The following is a 24,449-nucleotide window of genomic DNA, read 5'->3' as shown; positions in this document are numbered from 1 at the left end:
ATTCACATATATTACTGATGGAAATGTGCAATGCTGCAGTGCTATGGAAAACAGTTTGGCAGTTCCTCAAAAAGTTAAACCTACAGTTACTGTACGACCTAGTAATGTCACTCCAAGGTATATATATCCAATAGAAAAATAACATAATGGTTCACACAAAAACTGCAGAATGTTTACAACAGCATTATTCATGGGAGCCAAGAACTGGAAAAAGCAAAATGTCTATCAACTGATGCATGAATAAACAAAATGCAGTGTATCCTTACCAAGGCATTATTATTCAGCAAAAAAGAAGGATGAAGTGCTACAACATGGGTGAACCTTGAAAACATTATACTAAGTAAAAGAAGTCAAACACAGAAGCCACATATTATATGAATTCATGTGTATGAAATGTCCAGAATAGGCAAATCCATAGAGACAGAAAGTAGATTAATGGTTGTCTAGGGCTAGAATAGGAAGTGACTGCTAATGAACACAGGGCTACTTTTTGAGGTGTAAAAATGTTGTGGAACAGATAGTGGTGATGGCTGCACACTTCTGTGAATACAATACAAATAACTGAATCATACACTTTAAAAGTGAGAAGTTTATGACATGTTAATTATACTTCAATAATATTTTTAAAAGATTGATTCTTTAGAGCAAAAATAATGACCATATATTTGGGGTGTTTTAGCATATTTAAAATGTATTAAACATGGGAAAAGATGGGGGTGACAAATGGAAATTTACTATTGTCAGGTTTCCAAAGTATATGTGAAGTGGTATGTTACTTGAAAGTAGTTTGTGATATATTGTAAATCCCAGTGGTAAACAGTAAATTGAAGATGTCCATTGCACATGCTAGAATAAGTACCTACTATGTAAACAAAACAAAGAGAAATAGCTTTAAGTATAACTTTAATAATACCTGATAAGTTAAAAAAAAGTTCCTTATATCCTTAATTTCTACCTCATATATTCCATTTACCTCCACCTAAAACACCTGATGTCACCAGGTCCCTGAAAATATTCTTCAGTGGAGAAACTGCTCCTTCTGCCAAACTTCAAGAACTGAAAAAGAAGACTAGGCATATTCCTTCATTCTCACAGGTGCTAGCACTGGGCAAACATATATATATATATATATATATATATATATATATATATATATATGTAGCAAACACATATATATGAAGCATATATTCTGGTGTTTTCACTCTCATGCAGATATCACTACTTCCTACTAAGTAAGAGCCTTCTGAACATGTCCTCCAGACATAATCACTATCCTCATCGATTGAGGTTGACAATCATGATAGATGTGGCCATTCAATCCTACTCATCACTACCTTCTATTCTTTTGAAATACAAGCCATTTTTTCAGGTCAATCTCTCATTCCCTCATTGAACTCTTCATCCTGCTCATCTTACTCAATGGTTTCTAAACAGTTCATACTTTTCTTTTCCACTCTATTAGAAGTCTTTAGTTCATCTGCCTCAACATTACCTTGGCCTCAAGGTTTTTCAAATTCCTTTGTTTCAAATTCCATGTACAAGCCTATACAACGACCAGCAATTGAAGGTTCCTGCTACATACTGCCTTCTGCTCACCTCCTGCTGTACCAAGGCAGGGTATACCAGAGCTATGATGCAGAAAGAGCACTAGATTTGCTGGAGCACTATTATTTGGTTTCAAGCCCAGCCCTGATCTGCAGGTCTGTTTCAGTGGACATATGCCACCTTAAAATTAAGTACCCAGAGCAGAATTTCAACTAAACTAGCCCTTAGGAATACTCGACAAGTTACCATCATTCACCAGGTGAAATATTCTCAGTTTTACTTTTCATGTTATCCACCAAAAATCCAAAGCTACAATGTCTATTATTTATCCTATTTTACCTATTTAATATTATGGACATTTTAATTATAACAGAAGTCTAGTGATACTTAAATATCTTATGTTCTATTTCAAAGTAACTGAGATTCTTTCACAACAAAAGCAATCATAAAAATTATGAATCAAAACAATACCTCAATATTTTTACTGGCCACATTCTTCACAACTGCAGGAAACAGTTCAGATGCATTTTTCCCTTTTGCAATCATCTGAAGAATAAAAGTGGAATATGAGGGATGAAGCTTTTAAAGTAGTCATTTAAAACATAACAAAACATAAAATTCCATATACATTAAAAGACTGAATCAGCAAATAAGCTATGGAATTAACAAGCTGAACTCTTTTTGAGTCATCTTACTTAGCCCAACTATCTTCAGCAAAGACCAAACCATCTCGTGTATCAATATAGACACACAAATACATAGACATTTTAAGGAAGAAATATATATAGTAATTTAAGATATAACATTTACAATAGTTTTCTCTGTCTAATGGGGTCATAAATACATTTTAAATAGTTGTACTGTTCTCTATTTTCCAAGAGTTATTAAAGATATACTGCACTTACAAGTTGGGGGTGGCGGGTAAATGTTATTTTGAACAAACTAGTTTTGGCTTTGTTTTCTCCCTTGGCTTTATTTTCATAGGTTCCCCCACTCCTTCAACCATTACTTTTCAAAAGTGCCCTTCATCGAGTCCTCTTCCCTCTGCCCACTAAAGCTCTGTGCACTATGATCTTTTCAGGCTACACTATACTAAAATCTCTGAAACTCCTAAGATTTCATTCACCTTCATGACTTAACTCTCACCTCTAAGGGGATCAATTTCCCAAACTCTAGCCCTCATTCCACTTCTCTAAGGGGGCATCACCAAACTCGTTTTTCATTAAGACAGCATTCATGCTAGAATTTCCTATTTCCACCAATTTTCCCAGATTATCAGAAACCATAGAATTATCTTGGTCTCTTCTCACATCTACACAGTAACTAGGGCCTACTGTGATTTCTTAGTAACATTCATGTTAATCCCTTCTCACTGCTACTATTCTAGCATAGGTCAGTATCACTTCACAGCAGTCACTTCTTTCTTCTCCTCCTTTCCACAAACACACATCACCAACAGTTTAGTTTGCATAAAACAATACTTTGTACATATCAACCTCCCTCAAAGATTTCAAAAGCCTCTCCCTAAAAATCCAAACCACTTCACTTAACCAAATGCCCTCACAATTTGCACTAACATCTGCTGGGAGTCATGCTACTCAAGCTGTGTAGCAAAGCTCAGGCTGAAGGAAGACCCCAACAAATCAGGGGCCTTCGCAGCTGGTTCCCTCTATTACCCACCTTGATTTTGTTATTCTCCATTATACTACTGACTTTGTCTTTGCTTGCATTGTTTCCAAGGGCTAAGCTAACCTTTGCTAAGCAACATGGAAAGGATGAGAACATAAACTTCCCAAAAGCTTTTCAGGACAGTGCTCCTGAAGAATTGAACATGCAGGGCTAAATGGTGATCTTAGCATAAAGTACCAAAACCTGCTGTTAGTCAAACATTGCCCACCCCATTTCCACTGAGAACACCCCCCTTGTCTACAATGCCAGTGAAACTAGTGATGGAAAGTTTTATAGAAATAGAGTCATGAGAAAATATTAAATAGAATAACCCTGTTGACAATTAATCATTTCATGTTTTCTTCCCTCTACTACTTCTATATTTTGTTTTTCTTCTTTCCTAATCACAGCCCTTTACTAGAATTTGTGCCTCACCTTTACTAGAATTTGTGCCTCACCTTTACTAGAATTTGTGCCTCATACGTGAAATTACCAAGTACCATATTCCAGGAAGTAAAGATACCTCAAAAACAAGTACTGGGCATAGAAGCCATAAAGCATAAATCTGCAAAGAAGTGAAAAACTAACCTTTTCAAAGAATATTACTTCTCTCTCACTTACCAGCTTTACATCTCCCTGTATGTCCCTGTAAGATGGCTTGTTAGCCAGAGACAGGTAAGATTCCTCAAGGGAGGAACAACCTAAGACAGGCACAGTCGCAGGGGGGCCATCAGGTGAGAAAAAGGGTGCAACAGAGGTGAAGCTTAGAACCTCACCCCCCCAGTTTTGAGAGAAATCTTCTACACCTGTGGATGTTTTGTTGCCCTTGTTCAGCTTGGATTAAGACCTGGTCTGTAGGCACAAACTTGATCATCTACACCTGCCTTTTTACAGTTCTAAATCATGCTTTCTATCTATATCTTGCATTTACCTACTACATTAACATTTTATTAGATTCACATATAAAGTATAAAAATCAAATGAATAATCATACATTATATTGACGTGATTGTTTATAGTTTAAGGTTTGTAGTTAAAACAGAAACAGTTTCTATAATATGAATGCCCTTGCATTGTTCACCATGTAAGAACTTGTTTAGTACCTGCAATAGTGGAGTCTTGGAGACCTGTGTAGCATATGTCAAGGAGATTTTGGTATCCACATAGAAGAAAGAGAAATGTAGATAAGAAGGGGAAATTTAGTTTGCTGCTTACTGTGCCCTATAAAGGGGTATAAGGTGAAGATATGAGTTTATGATTTTATATTGATTATAAATTTATTAAAGCCTCTAAGAATATTTTTGTGGGAAAGAATCCTAGCTAACTGTGGCACTAGGTGACCTATATTTCACCCTGAGCTGATAGACTCCATAGTCGCTGTTACATACTACACGCTCCTACGGTCACATGCACTTCTTACAAACTGTGTTGCATAGAAACGTAAAACACAATAGAGTACATGTTGACAAAAAAAGTTTTAGTCAAGAAATAGAAAAACAATCACCTGTCTAACACTTGACCAACCATGAATAGATTAGAAAGTAAAAGAAAGAAAAAAACTTGCCTATACTTATTAACCAACTGCCTATACTAATTAATCATCAAAAAAATAAAAAATAATCATATCCTTGTGCAAAAGAGTAAAGATAAAGCTGTCATCGGCACTTTGTCGAGAGACCACCTCCATCTGACTCCATGTCCTGTCTCTCCGCGCACCGACTCTGTCTCATCCTTTTGGGCTTCACACCCCCCTGCTGGAGCTGGACTCCAGCAAACATCCCTTTAAGCTTATCACCCATTACTGTTCTACACCAGTGGTATCAAAGGAAACTGGTCTCACTACCAGAACATTTTCTGGCTCCTCTAATCTTGTCCTCATACCATTCCCTCAACTCAATCTCTTTACTTTCCCAAGTTCTACCCTTCTATCTAGAGTATAATCAAATTCTAATTATTCTCCCTTGCTAGTGCCATCTCCTTAACACCTACCCACTATGGTGTTCAATTCTAATTTCCTCTAGAATTTTTTAACTTTTTAATACACTTTTCATTTGGAAATTCCTATGTGCTAAATTTTATTTCTATTTATTTCAGTTTTATGTCTACCCATATCCCAACTGCCTTCACTCTCATTCCCAGCATATATCTTTATGTCTTTTAATCGATCAGACTTTGGTAGCTACAAAATAAAGTTTTAACTACAGAATGATTTTTGGAAAAGGATTCTTTATGAATTACACACCATATCAAAGAAACTACCTAAACAAAATATAACAGTTTTATGAATTTACGAGAAATGTTTTAATAAATACTATGTGATATTTTAAGCATTAAAATCCTAGTTAGAGATTTCTCAGACTTTTCTACATGACAGCGTTAAAATACTCTTAATACAAGCTAGTCTTTTCATAGTCTATCTTCCTACCTTGATACTATTTGAGTATTTTTTGAAACCTGCTGAGTATTACAGAAGGTTCACAAAATATTGCAGTTAAAGCATCTTTATATGATTTTTTCACCTCTCTCAATTTCCTTACTTGTAAAATAAGGGGAAGGATTGTATGTTCTCAAGGGCCCCTTCCTTCAGTTATTCAATGACCAACTGAAGTCAGAGATCTTGCCCTATTACGTCATATTCCAAGGCTTCTTCAACTTCATTCCAGAGAATGCTATCCAAAATGCTAATATACATGAAAGAGGAAAAAGTTCTATAGCCAATTCAGTCAATAAATATTTGCAGAAAGAACACTATGCCAGGGAATATTCTAGGCCTTGGGAACACAACAATGAATAATACAAAGCCCTTACCCATTGGAGTTTACTTTCTAATGGGGGCAAGGGACAATTAACAAATACAGTATGTGAGGCGGTAATAGAGAGTAAGTACTAATAAGAAAAACAAAGGACTGTAACAGAAATGGCAAGTGTTGGTAGGGTGGGAGTGCTTTTATGTTTTGGTTAGTTTTGCATGGTATGTATTTTTTTCCATCCCTATGTTTTTAATTTATTTATGTCTTTTTATTAAAGTGGGTTTTTTCTTGCATCTTGCTATTTGCATCTTGATATTTTCATCCAATCCAATAATTTCTTTTAAAGTTAATGACTTTAGATCACTTATACTTAACATAATTATTGACGTGGTCTATCATTTTATTGTCTGTTATGTTGTTTATTCTCTGTGCTTTTTATTTCTCTGATTGCTGTTATCCCTATATTTTGGGAATTTTTTTAGTATTAGTATGTTAACATTTATTTTGACTTTTTGGCTCTATCTTTTTGTGTAACTTTTAGTGGTCCTTCCTTCTAGAGATTATAGATAGATCCACTGACAGATTGAAAGATCAATATCCAATCTTTCACAGTCTATAGAGTTAATATTGTACCTGGTCAAATAAAATATAGAAATCTTACAACCAAATAGGAACTTTTAATTCCACCTTCCTTCTAGCCTGTATATTATAGCTTTATGTCTATATCCACTAAAAACCTCTCAGAGATCTTCTTTATCCATTCATCTACTGATGGACATTTAGGTTGCTTTCATTTCTTGGCTATTGTAAATAGTGCTGCTATAAACATAGGGGTGCATCTGTCTTTTTCAAACTGGGATGCTGCATTCTTAGGGTAAATTCCTAGAAGTGGAATTCCTGGGTCAAATGGTATTTCTATTTTGAGCATTTTGAGGAATCTCCATACTGCTTTCCACAATGGTTGAACTAATTTACATTCCCACCAGCAGTGTAGGAGGGTTCCCTTTCCTCCACAACCTCGCCAATATTTGTTGTTGTTTGTCTTTTGGAAGAAAACAAATCCTACCACTTGCAACAACATGGATGGAGCTAGAGGGTATTATGCTAAGTGAAATAAGCCAGGCGGAAAGAGACAAGTACCAAATGATTTCACTCATATGGGGAGTATAAGAACAAAGAAAAACTGAAGGAACAAAACAGCAGCACAATCACAGGACCCAAGAATGGACTAACAGTTACCAAAGGGAAAGGGACTGAGGAGGATGGGTGGGAAGGGATAGATAAGGGCGGGGAAAAAGAAAGAGGGCATTATGATTAGTATGTGTAATGTGGGGAGGGGCACACAGGGAGTGCTGTACAACACAGAGAAGACAAGTATTGATTCTACAGCATCTTACTACGCTAATGGACAATGACTGTAGGGGGGTTTGTGGGGGGGACTTGGTGAAGGGGGAACATAGTAATCATAATGTTCTTCATGTAATTGTAGATTAATGATACCAAAATAAAAAAAAAAACCTCCCAGAGAGTGGGATAACTTAGGAAGAATAAAATTCATCCTTTATGCTTACCAGATATTTACCATTTCAAATGGTCTCACTCAATATACATCTGACATCATTTTCTTTGAACCTGAAGAACTTCCACTAGCAATTCATTAAAGCAGATCAGATAGAAATACTCAGTTTTTGTTTTTCTTCACCTTAGAATGCCTTTATTTCATCCTCATGCTTGAAGGGTATTTCTACTAGAGAGATAACTCTGGTGTTAACAGTTATTTTCTTCTAGTACTTTAAAGGTATTCCACAGTCTTTTTAAAAGTATGCCATGGTTTCTGATAAGAAATACGGACTTATTCAAATTATTGTTCCATTGTATGTACCCTTTTTTTTCCAGGTACTTCTAAGATTTTTTCTTTATTTTTGATTTCCACAGTTTAACTGCTAGGAATGTTTAGGAATGGTTTTCTTCAAGCTTATCCTGATTGGGGTTCAGAGTTTCTTTCATCCACAAATTTATTACTGAGTTGGCAAAATTTATGTCATTAGTCAGTGTGAGAAGTTTCTAGCTATTATTTCTTCAAATATTTTTTCTGCTCCAATTTCTTTCTCTTTCTCCTTCTGGACATATTCGTTAGATCTTTTGACATTAGCTGACAAGACAAGAGTTAATATTGGACCTGGTCAAATAAAACCTAGAAATCTTACAACTAAATAGGCCCTTTTAATCCCACCTTCCTGCTAGCCTGTATGTTGTAACTACCATGAATTTTATATCTACACCCGTGGAAAACCTCTATTAACTCTTTTCTTTTTAATCCCTATTCTACAAATTGATTAATTTCTAATGATCTGTCTTTACCTCTGACTCCTTCTGATATAACCATCCCCCTACTGAGTTAATCTAGGATGTTATTTCAAATATAATTTTAAAAAATATCAGATTTATTTCAGATATGACATGGATTTAAACAAATTTCTATATGATGATCTGTATGGTCTTCTCAAGGTATTTGGGAAACATTATCTACCCTTTCATGACCACCTGGGGCATAATGGGTATAGGATACCCCCTTCCCTGGCATGACTTACCATTTAATCATAAGTAGCCTTAATACTGCCTACTAGTGAAGTATGTAAGATGAGAAATATCTATTCAAGTCCTTTATCCATTGTTGTTTTTTAATTATTATGAATTCTTTATATATTCTAGATACTAACTCCTTATCAGACATATGACTTGAAAATATTTTCTCCCATTGTGTGGGTTGCCTCTTCACACTATTGATGGTGTCATTTGATGCACAGTTTTAAAATTTGATCCAGTCTAAATTACCTATTTGTTCTTCTGTTGCTCGCCTTTTCATGTTGTATCTAAGAATCCTTTGACAAATCCAATGTCAAGAAGCTTTTACCTATGTTTTCTTCTACTAGTTTTATACTTTGAGCACTTACATTTAAGTCTTTGATCCATTTTGACTTATTTTATATATCCGGTATCAGGCAGGGGGTCTAAATTTAGTCTCTAGCATGTGGATATCCAGTTTTCCAGTACCATTTGTTGAAAAGACAAGCCATTTTCCATTGAATGGTCTTGCACCCTTGTTGAAAATCAGTTGGCCATATACGTGAGGGTTTATTACTGGACTCTCACATATATATGCCTTAATTTATGCCAGTGCTATACTGCTTTAATTATTTAGCTTTATAGTAAGTTTCAAATCACAAAGTGTGAGAATTTCAACTCTGTTCTTCTCTTTCAAGACTGTTTTGCCTATTCAGGGTCCATATGAACATTAGGATAGACTTCTCTATTTTTTGCAAAAACATCACTGGAATTTTTATAGGAATTAGACTGAATATGTAGATCAATTTGGGAATACTGATATCATAACAATATCAAATCTTCCAATCCACAAACACAGGATGTCTTCTTAACTTCTTTCAGCAATATTTTACAGTTTTCAAGGTAAAAGTCTTTTGCCTCCTTGGTCAGATTTATTCCAAGGTATTCTATTCTTTTTGATGCTAATGTAAATGGGACTATTTTCTTAATTTCCTTTCTATATTGTTCATTGTTAGCACACAGATGCAACTAATTTTTAATGTGTTGATTTTTAAGATAATTTTACTTCTTCCTTTCTTATCTGGATGCCTTTTATTTCTTTTCCTTGACTAATTACTCTGGATAAAACTTCCAATATTATGTTGAATAGAAGCAGCAAAGCAGGTATCTTTGTTTTGTTCCTGATTGTAAAGGAAAGCTCCAGTCTTTCACCACTGAATGTGATGTTAGTTAGCTTTAAAATGCTGAGGTAGTTTCCTTCTAGTCTTACTCTGCTGAGTATTTTATCATGAAGGTGTTGAATTTTGTCAAATACTTTTTCTGTCTTGAGAAAATCATGTGTTTTTTTCCCCCTTCATTCTGTTAATGTGATATAATACAATGAATGATTTTCATACATTGTTCCTGTTCTTTTTTAAATATTGGATAATAACCTAGATAGAAAAATCCACATTTAATTGTTTAAACTCAAGAAGTAAAAGAGGAGAAATTGTGCCTAATTTCTTAAAATTATAAATGGCTTCATTTTTCACTGCAATAAAGATGATTTCTTTCAAAAAGTCCAAAATTTTAAATTTATAAATACTGGTTAATTTATAGGTAACAACATTTTTGTTTAAAGTTTAACAAATAAGGTCCTAAAGAGTTTCAATCCAACTACAACTCTTAATGACTAGCACAAAGAGTAAATGAACCAACCCTTGATTTATATCCCAGAAAGTACACTGGAGCAAAACTGACAAAAAACCCATCAGGGTTCTGGAGCCATTATATCACTAGTAAAAACTCAGGCTTGCTTACCAGGAACTGGTCCTGATGTACATCAACATGGCAGAAAAGTCTTGGCCTTTTAAACAATTTCCAACCCATGAACAAAAAAGAAAAGATGCCAATATCAGCCAAACATTGAATCCCTTAAGGTACACACACAGCTAAAGCATTTGTTGAAGTGAGAGAGTGAAAGATGGTCAGTGTTTAGAAAGATTTAGACCAAGATGTTGTTTATAATCTTCGACTGAAGTGAGTAAGAATTATGCATGTAATTAGTTTCTTCTTACATGGACTTTTGCAATTTTTTTCTACCACAATAATGTACCATTTATAATTGGTTTAATATATCTTTACAAAAATATTTAACCAAAATATCCAAAACTTTGAAATTACTCAATCTTTTTAGGGTCAATAATATCTAACCAAATACTCCATAACATGTAGGACTATGAAATAATACCTATCAGGAATTTGTGGAAATAATACATACCAGAAATAATATAGAACTAGGAATTTTAAGAATCCTATCACAGAAAGGTTCAGATTTGCTCATTATCCCGTAACTACAGAGAAGTGAACTAATGTGAAAAAGACCTTCAACCTAACACTAAAAGAAAATGCATCAAAGATTTCAATATACCAAAGTATTCCATTCCTCCCAGGACTCTGATTAATTTATCAGTATTTTAGCTAAAAAAACATTTTACAAGTTCACTACATGAAATAATACATTTCAAATTATCCTTAGTTCAACACATTTCACCAAGCCAAGATAAAACATGGACGGTGCTATAAACATTAGACACAAATTTTTAGGAAATATCAAGAAGAATAATGTATGTGTGTTTCAAATTGAGTCCTGCTGTGTAATAAGTGACCAAAAGATTTCGAAATAGGTAGCTTTTCTGCCCTAAGGATGCTCTGGCATACATGAGACTTTATCTAACATATGAAACATTGGAAACATTACCCCATGAATCTAAAAAAGTCTCAGATATTACCAAAGAAACATAATAAAATGAACTGTGACTATCATTATGGTTTCTCACTGGTAGATATTACTGACAAGATTCTCTGTTGAATCACAGGACTACTGACTGTGAAAGATGGTCAAATGTACACTGCCAGCATTTTTATTTATTTTAAAAAGTAATGTAGTACAACAATTACATAACATTTAAAGTTTGACAGATTAAAATTTAGAAATCTTAAAGGTTGTTAACTACAAAATAAAGACCTTGAAACTACAGGTGATCCTTGAATAATGTGAAGGTTAACGGTGCCAACCTCCCGTGCACTTGAAAATCTGCATTAATTTTTGACTCCCCAAAAACTTAACTACCGATTTCCTCTATTGAATGGAAGCCTTACTGATAATATAAACAAGTCGATTAACACATTTTGTGTGTTACATGTATAGCAGAGCAATCTTGAAAATCAACTTATAAATGATCTACTATTTTTTAAATTCTGTAAGGACATTAAAACTGTCAGCTATAAATGCATAGGGAAACAAAAAATAGTAAAACTAATATGTATTAAGTACACTATAATTTGGAATATTAGAAACATTGAGAATTAACTTATCAAGAGTAGTTTGAACAAGCTTGCCTTATTCTCACCATTTAACTTAAGATACTGAGTAACCGTCTTTTCTATACCTTGGTAAATTACTAAACTTCTTTTCAGGTCTGCGTCTTCTTCCAACTTCTTATTCTTGCATTTTCAGTGTTGTGATTTATCCTCTAGGGTTCCTTTAAGGTGAAGTTTTGGGGCAGTATCACTTCCTCTGGAATATTTTCACCACAACCATTTCCTCATTTGTGCCCAAAAGCTCACCTTCAGCTATATATGTATTTAGAGTCTCTTGGAAAGTAGCAGTGTCACTATTTCCACAGTCAGCTATTTCTCTCTAATGCCATTTACATTCTGCTTTTCATTTTCTGTGTTACCACTTTTCATTTCTTTGCTGCATTTTCATCTTTGTTGACCAAATTCCTCTTTCCATTATCCATATTTATAAAATGTCAAGTGGAATTCTCACTGAGAAACAAGGAGGGAGCAGAAACACATGCTTTGCTGTCTGCATGAATTGAATAATATACAGTGACCAACCACTAAGAGTTTGAAAGTAGTGGTATGCCTGGTCACTAATCATCATGCACATTTGTTATCTGCATAGTGAGCTGTGGACTAAGAGAGGTGAAGTTTGTATATCATTCAATTACTATGTTAATACACAACAGCAACTGCAATTTAAACCATAGTGTTGAAGAAGTGGCGTTATTTAATTAAACCATATTAAATTAAATTTGTGCATATGAAAGCCATGCACAGAAAGAGCTACCTGTCCAGAAATGCTAATACAGCATAACATTAGGAATTGAAAAATTTACAGAAGAATCTTCAACATTTCCCCTACAGTCCAAAGTCACATAAATCTGAATGCAAGAATCCAGTAATTTAGAGGTGTTCTACAGAAATAATGAGTCCTTAACTTTCATATGTTGGATTTTTGTAACAACTTACCATTGAACAAGACATACTGATACTCTAATATCATCTTTTGTAAATGGGATTTGGACTTTAATATATCAAGAAAAGAAAAGAGATTTCAAACTCTTATATGTTGGCACTGTCGGCTAGAAAACCATACTGTTTCAGTTGTGTTGTCACCTTATTACAATAGAGTTTATTTGTGCAACTATGCAAATTTAGTACATTTTGACCTTATTATATAAAAATGTGTGGGAATTAAAGTCAGCAGTAGTGGTGATAAAAAAAACATAGTAGTTATGAGGTAAGGCAGGGACATGGGGCAAGCATCATGATTAACTTTTCCTGCCTGTGATAATTCCTAATATAATATATGGTAATCAACCAACAACCTATCTTAAGGCAGGCCAAGTAGTCCTAACCACTATGTTCCCAGTGCTTGAGGGTAACCACTATCTTGGAGAAAAACAGGATCAAGAAATTCCTTGAGTTTAAGTTTATCTTGGAGAAATATCTAGTGGATGACTGGATGGTGACATAATGTCTCCGAGACTGCATGTCAAGCCTGTGCATACACACCACCCCCTGTAGCCCTTTGCCCCATTCTTGAAAGACTTAAAAGGCAAATCCTAAGCCCTTAAGTGCACCACCTCTCTGAGGTTGCCTGCACTCCCTGTTCTTTAAGTGTGTACTTTTTGCCTTAAATAAAGACTTCTCATTGCTCAATTTACTGAGTTTTGTCTCTGTACTCTTCCAGTGGTAAGCAGCTTTGTTACTTTGCTATTTCATTCTATTTTCCAGACATAAGCACAAGTCTTCACTCTCTATGTCCTATTTCAGAAAAGCAGGGAAGGGCTACTGAGGTCCCTGATTTGGGATTGCAAATTCCTGTTGCCTGGGTGACCCAGACAGGACTACAGCTGTACGATCGTGCTCTTTAATCTCCCTTCTTTGCCTTTGCAAAGTTCTCAGAACATAAACTCACTCCATCCACTGCTCTGAAGCTCCCCCAAATCCTGGGGTGGAGGGGTTACTTCCCATGCCATGAAGATTCAAGCAGACACTGGACAAAGGTGACACTGGCTTCAGGGGTTGGGAGGGCATCTCCCCTATACTGAGCAGTCCAATGAAGTTCCCTCTCCTCTCCAAGTTCTTCCTTGCTCTATGTTGCCTGCAAAGCAGCTACCATTCACTGCTACTCTATCTTTAGTGAATTTCTTCCTTAACTACACTCATCCAACCTAATGGAGAATTCTTTCTCATTCAGGGTCAAACCATCCCCTGTCCAGGTTGAGGTTTCACCTACTCCATAGGGAGAGACCTCCCCAGATACATCTGCACAGCAACAATAAGAAAGACAGGAGAGGTAGAGCCAAGATGGTGGCTTGAGTAGAGCAGTGGAAATCTCCTTTCAAAACCACATATATTTTTGAAAATACAACAAATACAACTCTCCCTAAAAGAGAGACCAGAAGACACAGGACAACAGCCAGACTACATCAACACCTGCGAGAACCCAGCGCCCCGTGAAGGGGGTAAGATACAAGCCCCAGCCCGGCGGGACCCAAACGCCCCTCACCCCAGCCCCCGGTGGGAGGAGGGGACTCGGAGAGGGGAGGGAGAGCAAGCCCAGGACTGCTAAACACCCAGCCCTAGCCATCCGCACCAGAGCGCAGACACAGTGCGTGCATGGGGTGCTGGAAACTAGGGAAACAGGACAGTAAGACCTGTGAGGGGGTCCTGTGGCTGACGCCCCGGGGAAAAAGAAAAGCGAGTGCTTTTTGAAAGTCTTAAAGGGACAGGGACCCCACTGCTAGCCCAGCAGCTGGGAATCCCGAAGAACTCTGGGCACCCTAACCCCCTGTGCAGCAGGGCAGCTCGGAGGCCCCTCACAGACATAAACAGCCTCCCAGCCGTTTCCCCTCCGACAAGGGTCCGCCATATTGGAGCAGCAGCCCAAGGCAGGCCACGCCCACAGCAACTGCGGAGCTAAACTCCATAGCGGCCGGGCAAGAATCAGAGGCCCAGTCTGCACGCAGCTGCCCAGCACAAGCCGCTAGAGGTCGCTGTTCTGCCAGGAGAGGAAGGCCACAAACCAACAAGAAGGGACATTCTCCCAGCCATCACTCGCCCCAGCTCCACAAACTATCTCTATCGCCATGAAAAGGCAAAATCGGAGGCAGACAAAAATCACAGAGTCAACACCTGAGAAGGAGATAGACCTAACCAGTCTTCCTGAAAAAGAATTCAAAATAAAAATCATAAACTTGCTGACGGAGATGCAGAGAAATATACAAGAGCTAAGGGATGACATCTGGAGGGAGATTACAGAAGTGTAACAATCTCTGGAAGCATTTATAAGCAGAATGGATAAGATGCAAGAGGCCATTGATGGAATAGAAACCAGAGAACAGGAATGCATAGAAGCTGACACAGAGAGAGATAAAAGGATCTCCAGGAATGAAACAATATTAAGAGAACTGCGTAACCAATCCAAAAGGAACAACATCCGCATTACAGGGGTACCAGAAGAAGAAGAGAGAGAAAAAGGGACAGAAGTGTCTTTGAAGAAGTAATTGCTGAGAACTTCCCCAAACTGGGGGAGGAAATAGTTGCTCAGACTACAGACGCACACAGAACTCCTGAGAGACGGTACCCAAAGAGGACAACACCAAGACACATAATAATTAAAATGGCAAAGACCAAGGACAAGGACAGAGTATTAAAGGCAGCCAGAGAGAAAAAAAAGGTCACCTACAAAGGAAAACCCATCAGGCTATCACCAGACTTCTCAACAGAAACCTTACAGGCCAGAAGAGAATGGCATGATATATTTAATGCAATGAAACAGAAGGGCCTTGAACCAAGGATACTGTATCCAGCACGATTATCATTTAAATATGAAGGAGGGATTAAACAATTCCCAGACAAGCAAAAGTTGAGGGAATTTGCCTCCCACAAACCACCTCTACAGGGTATTTTAGAGGGACTGCTCTAGATGGGAGCCCTCCTAAAAAGAGCACAGAACAAAACAGCTAACATATGAAGAATGGAGGATGAGAAATAAGAAGGGAGAGAAATAATCATCAGGCTGCATTTATAATAGCTCAATAAGTGAGTTAAGATAGACAGTAAGGTAGTAAAGAAGCTAACCTTGAACCTTTGATAACCACAAACCTAAAGCCTTCAATGGCAATAAGTACATATCTATCAATAATGACCCTAAATGTAAATGGACTGAATGCACCAATCAAAAGACACAGAGGAATAGAATGAATAAAAAAGCAAGACCCATCTATACGCTGCTTACAAGAGACTCACCTCAAACCCAAGACATGCACAGATTAAAAGTCAAGGGATGGAAAAAGATATTTCATGCAAACAACAGGGAGAAAAAAGCAGGTGTTGCAATACTAGTATCAGACAAAATACACTTCAAAACAAAGAAAGAAACAAGAGATAAAGAAGGACACCACATAATGATAAAGGGCTCAGTCCAACAAAAGGATATAACCATTATAAACATATATTCACCCAATACAGGAACACCAATATATGTGAAACAAATAATAACAGAATTAAAGGAGGAAATAGAATGCAATGCATTCATTTTGGGAGACTTTAACACACCACTCACTCCAAAGGACAGATCCACCAGACAGAAAATAAGTAAGGACACAGAGGCACTGAACAACACACTAGAACAGATGGACCTAATAGACATATGTAGAACTCTACAGCCAAAAGCAACAGGATACACATTCTTCTCAAGTGCACATGGAACATTCTCCAGAATAGACCACATACTAGGCCATAAAAAGAGCCACAGTAAATCCAAAAAGACTGAAATCCTACCAACCAACTTTTCAGACCACAAAGACATAAAACTAGAAATAAATTGTACAAAGAAATCAAAAAGGCTCACAAACACATGGAGGCTTAACAACATGGTCCTAAATAATCAATGGATCAATGACCAAATTAAATGGAGATCCAGCAATAAATGGAAACAAATGACAACAACAACGCAAAGCCTCAACTTCGGTGGGACAAAGCAAAAGCAGTCTTAAGAGGAAAGTATATAGCAATCCAGACATATTTAAAGAAGGAAGAACAATCCCAAATGAATGGTCTAATGTCACAATTATTGAAACTGGAAAAAGAAGAACAAATGAGGCCTAAGGTCAGCAGACGGAAGAATATAATAAAGATCAGAGAGAAAAAAATACAATTGAGAAGAATAAAACGATAGAAAAAATCAATGAAACCAAGAGCTGGTTCTTTGAGAAAATAAACAAAATAGATAAGCCTCTAGCCAGACTTATTAAGAGAAAAAGAGAGTCAAAACACATCAACATAATCAGAAATGAGAAAGGAAAAATCATGACGGACGCCACAGAAATACAAAGAATTATTAGAGAATACTATGAAAACCTACATGCTAACAAGCTGGAAAACCTAGAAGAAATGGACAACTTCCTAGAAAAATACAACCTTCCAAGACTGACCCAGAAAGAAACAGAAAATCTAAACAGACCAATTACCAGCAATGAAATTGAAGCAGTTATCAAAAAACTACCCAAGAACAAAACCCCCGGGCCAGATGGATTTACTTCTGAATTTTATCAGACATACAGAGAAGACATAATACCCATTCTCCTTAAAGTTTTCCAAAAAATAGAAGAGGAGGGAATACTCCCAAACTCATTCTATGAAGCCAACATAACCCTAATACCCAAACCAGGTAAACATACCACCAAAAAAGAAAACTACAGACCAATATCCCTGATGAACGTAGATGTAAAAATACTCAACAAAATATTAGCAAACCGAATTCAAAAACACATCAAGAGGATCATTCACCATGACCAAGTGGGATTCATCCCAGGGATGCAAGGATGGTACAACGTTCAAAAATCCATCATTAACTCAAACATATATGGCCAATTAATATACAATAAAGGAGCCATGGACATACAATGGGGAAATGACAGTCTCTTCAACAGATGGTGCTGGCAAAACTGGACAGCTAAGAGAATGAAACTGGATCACTGTCTAACCCCACACACAAAAGTAATTTCAAAATGGATCAGACCTGAATGTAAGTCATGAAACCATAAAACTCTTAGAAAAAAACATAGGCAAAAATCTCATGGACATAAACACGAGCGACTTCTTCATGAACATATCTCCGCAGGCAAGGGAAACAAGAGCAAAAATGAACAAGTGGGACTATATCAAGCTAAAAAGCTTCTGTACAGTAAAGGACACCATCAGTGGAACAAAAAGGTATCCTACAGTGTGGGAGAATATATTCATAAATGACAGATCCATAAAGGGCTGACATTCAAAATATATAAAGAGCTCACACACCTCAGCAAACAAAACGCAAATAATCCAATTAAAAAATGGGCAGAGGAGCTGAAAAGACAGTTCTCTAAAGAAGAAATTCAGATGGCCAACAGACACATGAAAAGATGCTCCACATCGCTCGTCATCAGAGAAATGCAAATTAAAACCACAATGAGATATCACCTCACAACAGTAAGGATCGCCATCATCCAAAAGACAAACAACAACAAATGTTGGCGAGGATGTGGAGAAAGGCGAACCCTCCTACACTGCTGGTGGGAATGTAAATTAGTTCAACCATTGTGGAAAGCAGTATGGAGCTTCCTCAAAAAGTTCAAAATAGAAATACCATTTGACCCAGGAATTCCACTTCTAGGAATTTACCCTAAGAATGCCGCAGCGTAGTTTGAAAAAGACAGATGCACCCCTATGTTTATTGCTGCACTATTTACAATAGCCAAGATATGGAAGCAACCTAAATGTCCATCAGTAGATGAATGGATAAAGAAGATGTGGCACATATACACAATGGAATATTATTCAGCCATAAGGAAAAAACAGATCCTACCATTTGCAACAACATGGATGGAGCTAGAGGGTATTATGTTCAGTGAAATAAGCCAGGTGGAGAAAGACAAGTACCAAATGATTTCACTCATATGTGGAGTATAAGAACAAAGAAAAACTGAAGGAACAAAACAGCAGCAGAATCACAGAACCCAAGAATGGACTAATAGTTACCAAAGGGAAAGGGACTGGGGACAATGGGTGGGAAAGGAGGGATAAGGGTGGGGAAAAAGAAAGGGGCATTACGATTAGCATGTATAGTGTGTGGAGGGCACAGGGAGGGCTATAAAACACAGAGAAGACAAGTAGTGATTTTACAGCATCTTACTACGCTGATGAACAGTGACTGTGAAGGGGTATCTGGGGGGGACTTGGTGAAGGGGGGAGCCTAGTAAACATAATGTTCTTCATGTAATTGTAGATTAATGATACCAAAATTAAATTAAATTAAAAAAAAGAAAGACAGGTTTTGTGAATTTTACTCCATTTAGTCGAAAGCAAAACTCTTTAGGATTTGACAATCACTGAATTAAGTAAGCTTTTTCACTATGAATGTAAAATAATCAACTGAAAAAAATAGAGCAAGTGCAACAATAATTGCAAAATATTTTATTAAAGATTTTATATATAACTAGGAATTGCACTATATTTTTAGTTCTCTGACAATGGGACCCTTCTAATAATGTATTAATCACTTTGAATTTTGCATTACAACTGAAAATTGGCAAGTGTTTATATTTATTAATACTCATTAAAAGCATTTCTATATTTAAGTAGCTAGATGCAAGAGAAAAAATAATTTGAATAAATCATTTTCTTACTCTAAATCCCAATTTAAGGGTATATATCATATCAATCCAAATTATTCAGTGTGCAGATATAAGTTCACCCATGTAGCAAAAATAACTTTGTTTAAACTTTTACTAAAATCACAGCTTTCATAAAGGCTATCCAAATGACAGCAGTAATGTATGTGTGTTTGCTTTTGTACATATGGCTTGATCATTGCACTTTAGGATCTTTGCAACCATTTTTTCCTCTGTAACAACTGCTACCTCTTGATTAATGGCCACAGTAAAGTATTGTTTGTTGTACAGCAATAGGCTTTTCTGTAACTCTCGCAAAGTAGAGATATATTTGTTAGATTTTTAGATTTGAATGAAAAACATTTCAATAAGAATAGTGTGTTGTTCCATTCCTTTAAAAATGATAATAAAAACTATTATTTCAAAGTTTAAAAAAAAGCATTTCTATGGATAGTAATGGAATTAGAAATACACAGGAAAGCATATTCACAATGTTTAGGTCAGAAAATGACAAGAAAACATCCTTTGGCTATTAGTATTCCTTTCTGTAGGAAGATAAAATAGTCTTATACATAATTTTATTTTGTCTTCAGAATGATTAGCTTTATCTCACAGGAGAAATATCTTGATAGGGAAATTAAAAAAGAAGATAGAACTCAAGTTTCTGAATTTTGATACTTCAACACTTCTTCTAAAACATTTTAGACATGAAATTCTAAGCTAATATTAAAGGGTAAATGGGCTGTTCAGTTTTGTATTTAACATATTATTTAATATACATATTTAATATTATCACTGTGGGTCCATTTTCAAAAAATTGAAGTGATATATTTTACCTACCCCAACAATCCGTTTCATAGCATCCAACTTAGCAGAATCTCTGTTGCTCTCCAACATTTGCTTGAGATCTTCATTCCTATAAAGAGAAGAGAAAAAATTCCATGTTTAGATTTTTATATTACATACCTATTAAATTATACCATTTTCATACAAATTAGAATGATGGGCAATGTTACATACCTGCATTCTTATTTCTAAATAAATATATATTTCTCATCTAACCCTACAAAATAATGTCAAAGTGCTATGTTGTCATGAGGCCCAACAAGGAAACAAAAATAGAGAATTACCTCAGTTCTGGGCAAAATCCTAATGTGAACACAAGCATACAAGCTCTTCTTTCATCCCCAAATTTTTTCTTAATGATCAGACACAAGAAATAAGAAAAAATCTCCTGAATACAAACATGAGCAACTTTTTTCTGAATGCATTTCCTCGAGCAAGGGAAACAAAAGCAAAAATGAACACATGGGACTACATCAAACTTTAAAGCTTCTGTACAGCAAAGGACACCATCAGCAGAACAAAAAGGCATCCTACAGTATGGGAGAATATATTTGTAAATGACATATCCAACAAGGGGTTAACATCCAAAATATATAAAGAACTCACACGCCTCAACAACTAAAAAGGAAATAACCTGATTATAAAATGGGTGGAGGATATGAAGAGACAGTTCTCCAAAGAAGAAATTCAGATGGCCAACAGGCACACGAAAAGGTGCTCCACATCACTAATTATCAGGGAAATGCAAATAAAAACCACAATGAGATACCACCTCACACTAGTTAGGATGGCCAGTATTGAAAAGACTAAGAACAACAAATGCTGCCAAGGATGTGGAGAAAGAGGAACCCTCCTACACTGCTGGTGGGAATGTAAGCTAGTTCAGCCATTGTGGAAAGCAATATGGAAGTTCCTCAAAAATCTAAGAATAGAAATACCATTTGACCTAGGAATTCCACTCCTAGGAATTTACCCAAAGAATATAATTTCTCAGATTCAAAAAGATATATGCACCCCTATGTTTATTGCAGCACTATTTACAATAGCTAAGATATGGAAACAACCCAAGTGTCCATCAATAGATGAATGGATAAAGAAGAGGTGGTACATACACACAATGGAATACAACTCAGCCATAAGAAAGAAACATACTCTACAATTTGCAACAACATGGATGGAGCTGGAGGATATTATGCTCAGTGAAATAAGCCAGGCAGAGAAAGACAAGTACCAAATGATTTCCCTCATTTGTGGAGTATAACAATGAAGCAACACTGAAGGAACAAACTCACAGACTCCAAGAAGGGACTAGCGGTTACCAAAGGGGATGGGATGGGGGAGGGTGGTTGGGGAGGCAGGGAGATGGGGATTCAGGGGTATTATGATAGGTACACATGGTGTGGGGGTGATCAGGGGGAAGACAGTGTAGGAGAGAGGGGGAAAATAGTGACTCTGTGGCATTTTACTACACTGATGGGCAGTGACTGCAATGGGGTGTGGGGGGAACATGATAGCATGAGTGGATGTAGTAACAACATTGTTTTTTCATGTATATCAATAATACCTTAATAAAAAAATTCAGCCTATACATATTGCAAAATACAAAAAAATCATCTTCAGAGCTTTTTCAAGGGTGAGGCCAGAAAAATCATTTGATAAAGAAATCATGGGTACCACTCATGGATATAATCGTACATCTCAGCAGAAATCAGGAGTAGAGATGGGATTTTATCAAAATAGACACTGCCAGCTTGGACTAAAGTGGAAAGAGGGGACAAAAATGAAGGAAGGCTATCAGGATTTTGGGATTCTACAGGACAGGACAATGTGAGGACACAAAGAGAAAACAGCCGAGAAGAAGGGGCCTCACGAGAAACCAAACCTGCCAACACCTCAATCTGGAACTTGAACCTCTAGAGCAGTGGGAAATAATGTGTAGTGATAAAGCCACCCAGTCTGTGTATTCTGTTATGGCAGACAAGCAAATTAATACAGACATTAACAAACAATTCACCAAAGGAGATATATAAATGGCAAAAAAGCACATGAACAGATAATCAACTTGACTATTAGGGAAATGCAAATTAAAACCACAGCAAAATATCACTACTCAAGATCAGAATGGCTCTCATCTAAAATAAAAAATATGACAACACCGAATGACAGTGAGGACACAGAGGAAGTGGATCACTCATACCGCTGGTGGCAACATAAAAGGCTATAGCGTCTTTGACAGTTTGGCAGTTTCTTATAGAACTAAACTTGCAATTACTATACAACCCAACAAATTATACTCTTAGGTGTTTATCCCCAGGAAATGGAAATGTATACTCACACAAAAACCTGTACACAAGTATTCATAGCAGTTTTACTCCTATTAGCCAAAATGGAAAGTTCTTCATTCTACCTATTTACTTGCAGCTATCCAGTATTAGGATAGCAACTTTATTTTTTACATAAGTGACATCTTGTGGTGCTAAGTGGTATAACTTTTCATTTCATGTTCGAAATATGACTTTTTAGTTTCAAAGAACAGAGAAAAATATGTAACTGGAAGGTTAAAGAAAATACCGATAAGTCACTCTTATTTCAGCACCAGTATAAGGCAGCAATTATAATCCAAAAGCAAAATTTTCCCAGCTATGTATGTCAAAAAGGAAAGCTGCTGGCCTAAGACAGAGTGCAGAGCCAGGTCACCAAATCAGGCTTAATGCCTAGCCTAACTGCATTTTCAACCTCCCATAGAAATGTAGTCTTGGTTAACCAGGAATTTTCTGCCCAGCACCAATGAGGTAATATGTCATATGAACTGTCCCCATCACCCAAAAAGACTAAGTAATCTTCATGATAAGACCTCCCCCGCTTCTTCCTAAGGGAGGGCAACCTTGCCTAAAACAATCCCTTGTTTTTTTTTTTGCTAAGAACGTTTTGCCCTACTGTCCTGGCTATGAAAACATTCCATTCTGAATAATTCCTCAGAGCATTTCTCTGCTTGCTAGATGGGATGCTGTCCATTCACGAATCATTTAATAAAGTCAATTAGTCTTCAAGTTTACTGGGCTGAGTTTTGGTTTTTAACAAATATAAGAACTTAGGAGGTAATAGGGCTTTTATATAGTATAAATACTACATAGTATATATTATTAGGTAGTATAAAATATAGTATTAATTACCCCTTTTAAAAAAATCTATAGTCCATAATTCATTAAAACCCTGCACTCCTTTTAAAGACAATGTAAATTAAGGGAAAAATTAAGACTGTTTCAGTGCTGCTGAAAGTATGAGTTCAACAGTGTAATTTTATATCTTCTGAATATAATTTTAAAAACTGGGGCTTGCATTTTGCATGATTTTTTTCTCATTTCATTTTTCTAGCAGCTTATTTTTTATTCTATTACACAGTAGTACCCACCCATGATGGACTAGAAATTTAAAAGGGAGAAAAAGGCTCTTCCTCCATTTGCAAGCGCTGCCCTACACAATTACCTTTTTCCTCAAAACATTCACCAAAATCTGTGTACCATAGAAAGCAACTCTTAAAACTTAAATCCAGTGTTAAAAAGAGACACACGCCCAAACACTTCAACTAGGGTAAGTCAAACGGGCTGAAAACTTAACTGCAGTTTCAACCTCACCCCAAGAAATGTAGTCAGTTAGAAATTTTTTTGGTCAGCATCAATAAGATAATTTGTCATATGTGCCCTCTCCAACCTCCAAAGAAAGACGACATAACCCACATAATAAAGACTATTTTGTCCCCAAATGAAGGTGACCTCACCTAAAATAATCCTTTTTCCCATTTACGAATTTCTTGTCCTGCCTTTAAAAACCTTGCCCTTTCTGTAGCCCTGTCCCTTAAATTCTGGAACTCTATTTTCATCTGGTCCCCATATATATTTGTAACCCATCAGTAAACAAAAATGAAGAAAATCATTGACCCTCTGGAGTTTTAATGCTAATAAGCAAAAGAGAAGACAAACAACAAACATAGTAAATTATAAATCATCAGATGAAATGAGGAGAAAACAGAGCAGAGGGAGGGAGAATGAAGAAAGGAAAAGAGGAAGCAATTTTAAATACGGTG

The 24,449-nt window shown here is 36.3% G+C and overlaps 1 protein-coding gene across 7 annotated transcripts in view; it reads right to left on the bottom strand.

Annotated features, from left to right (window-relative positions):
- AP3B1 (adaptor related protein complex 3 subunit beta 1) overlaps nt 1-24,449 on the bottom strand; it is a 306,085-nt gene that overhangs the window by 239,243 nt on the left and 42,393 nt on the right. For 6 of the 7 annotated variants that reach the window (XM_036914138.2, XM_057494089.1, XM_036914137.2 and 3 more), the window contains exons 2-3: nt 20,360-20,435; nt 2,017-2,091 (exon numbers count right to left, since the gene is read on the bottom strand). In XM_036914138.2, coding sequence (XP_036770033.1) covers nt 2,017-2,091; nt 20,360-20,435 — 151 coding nt within the window. Of the gene's footprint in view, nt 1-2,016; nt 2,092-10,328; nt 10,358-20,359; nt 20,436-24,449 lie in introns of those variants that run through there. The other variant, XM_036914134.2, reaches the window with a different exon arrangement.

This window comes from Manis pentadactyla, chromosome 2 (genome assembly GCF_030020395.1).
Source record: "Manis pentadactyla isolate mManPen7 chromosome 2, mManPen7.hap1, whole genome shotgun sequence".
Lineage (NCBI taxonomy): Eukaryota > Metazoa > Chordata > Mammalia > Pholidota > Manidae > Manis > Manis pentadactyla.
Note: the sequence above shows the minus strand (reverse complement) of the source record. Positions and strands in the feature narration are given on the sequence as shown.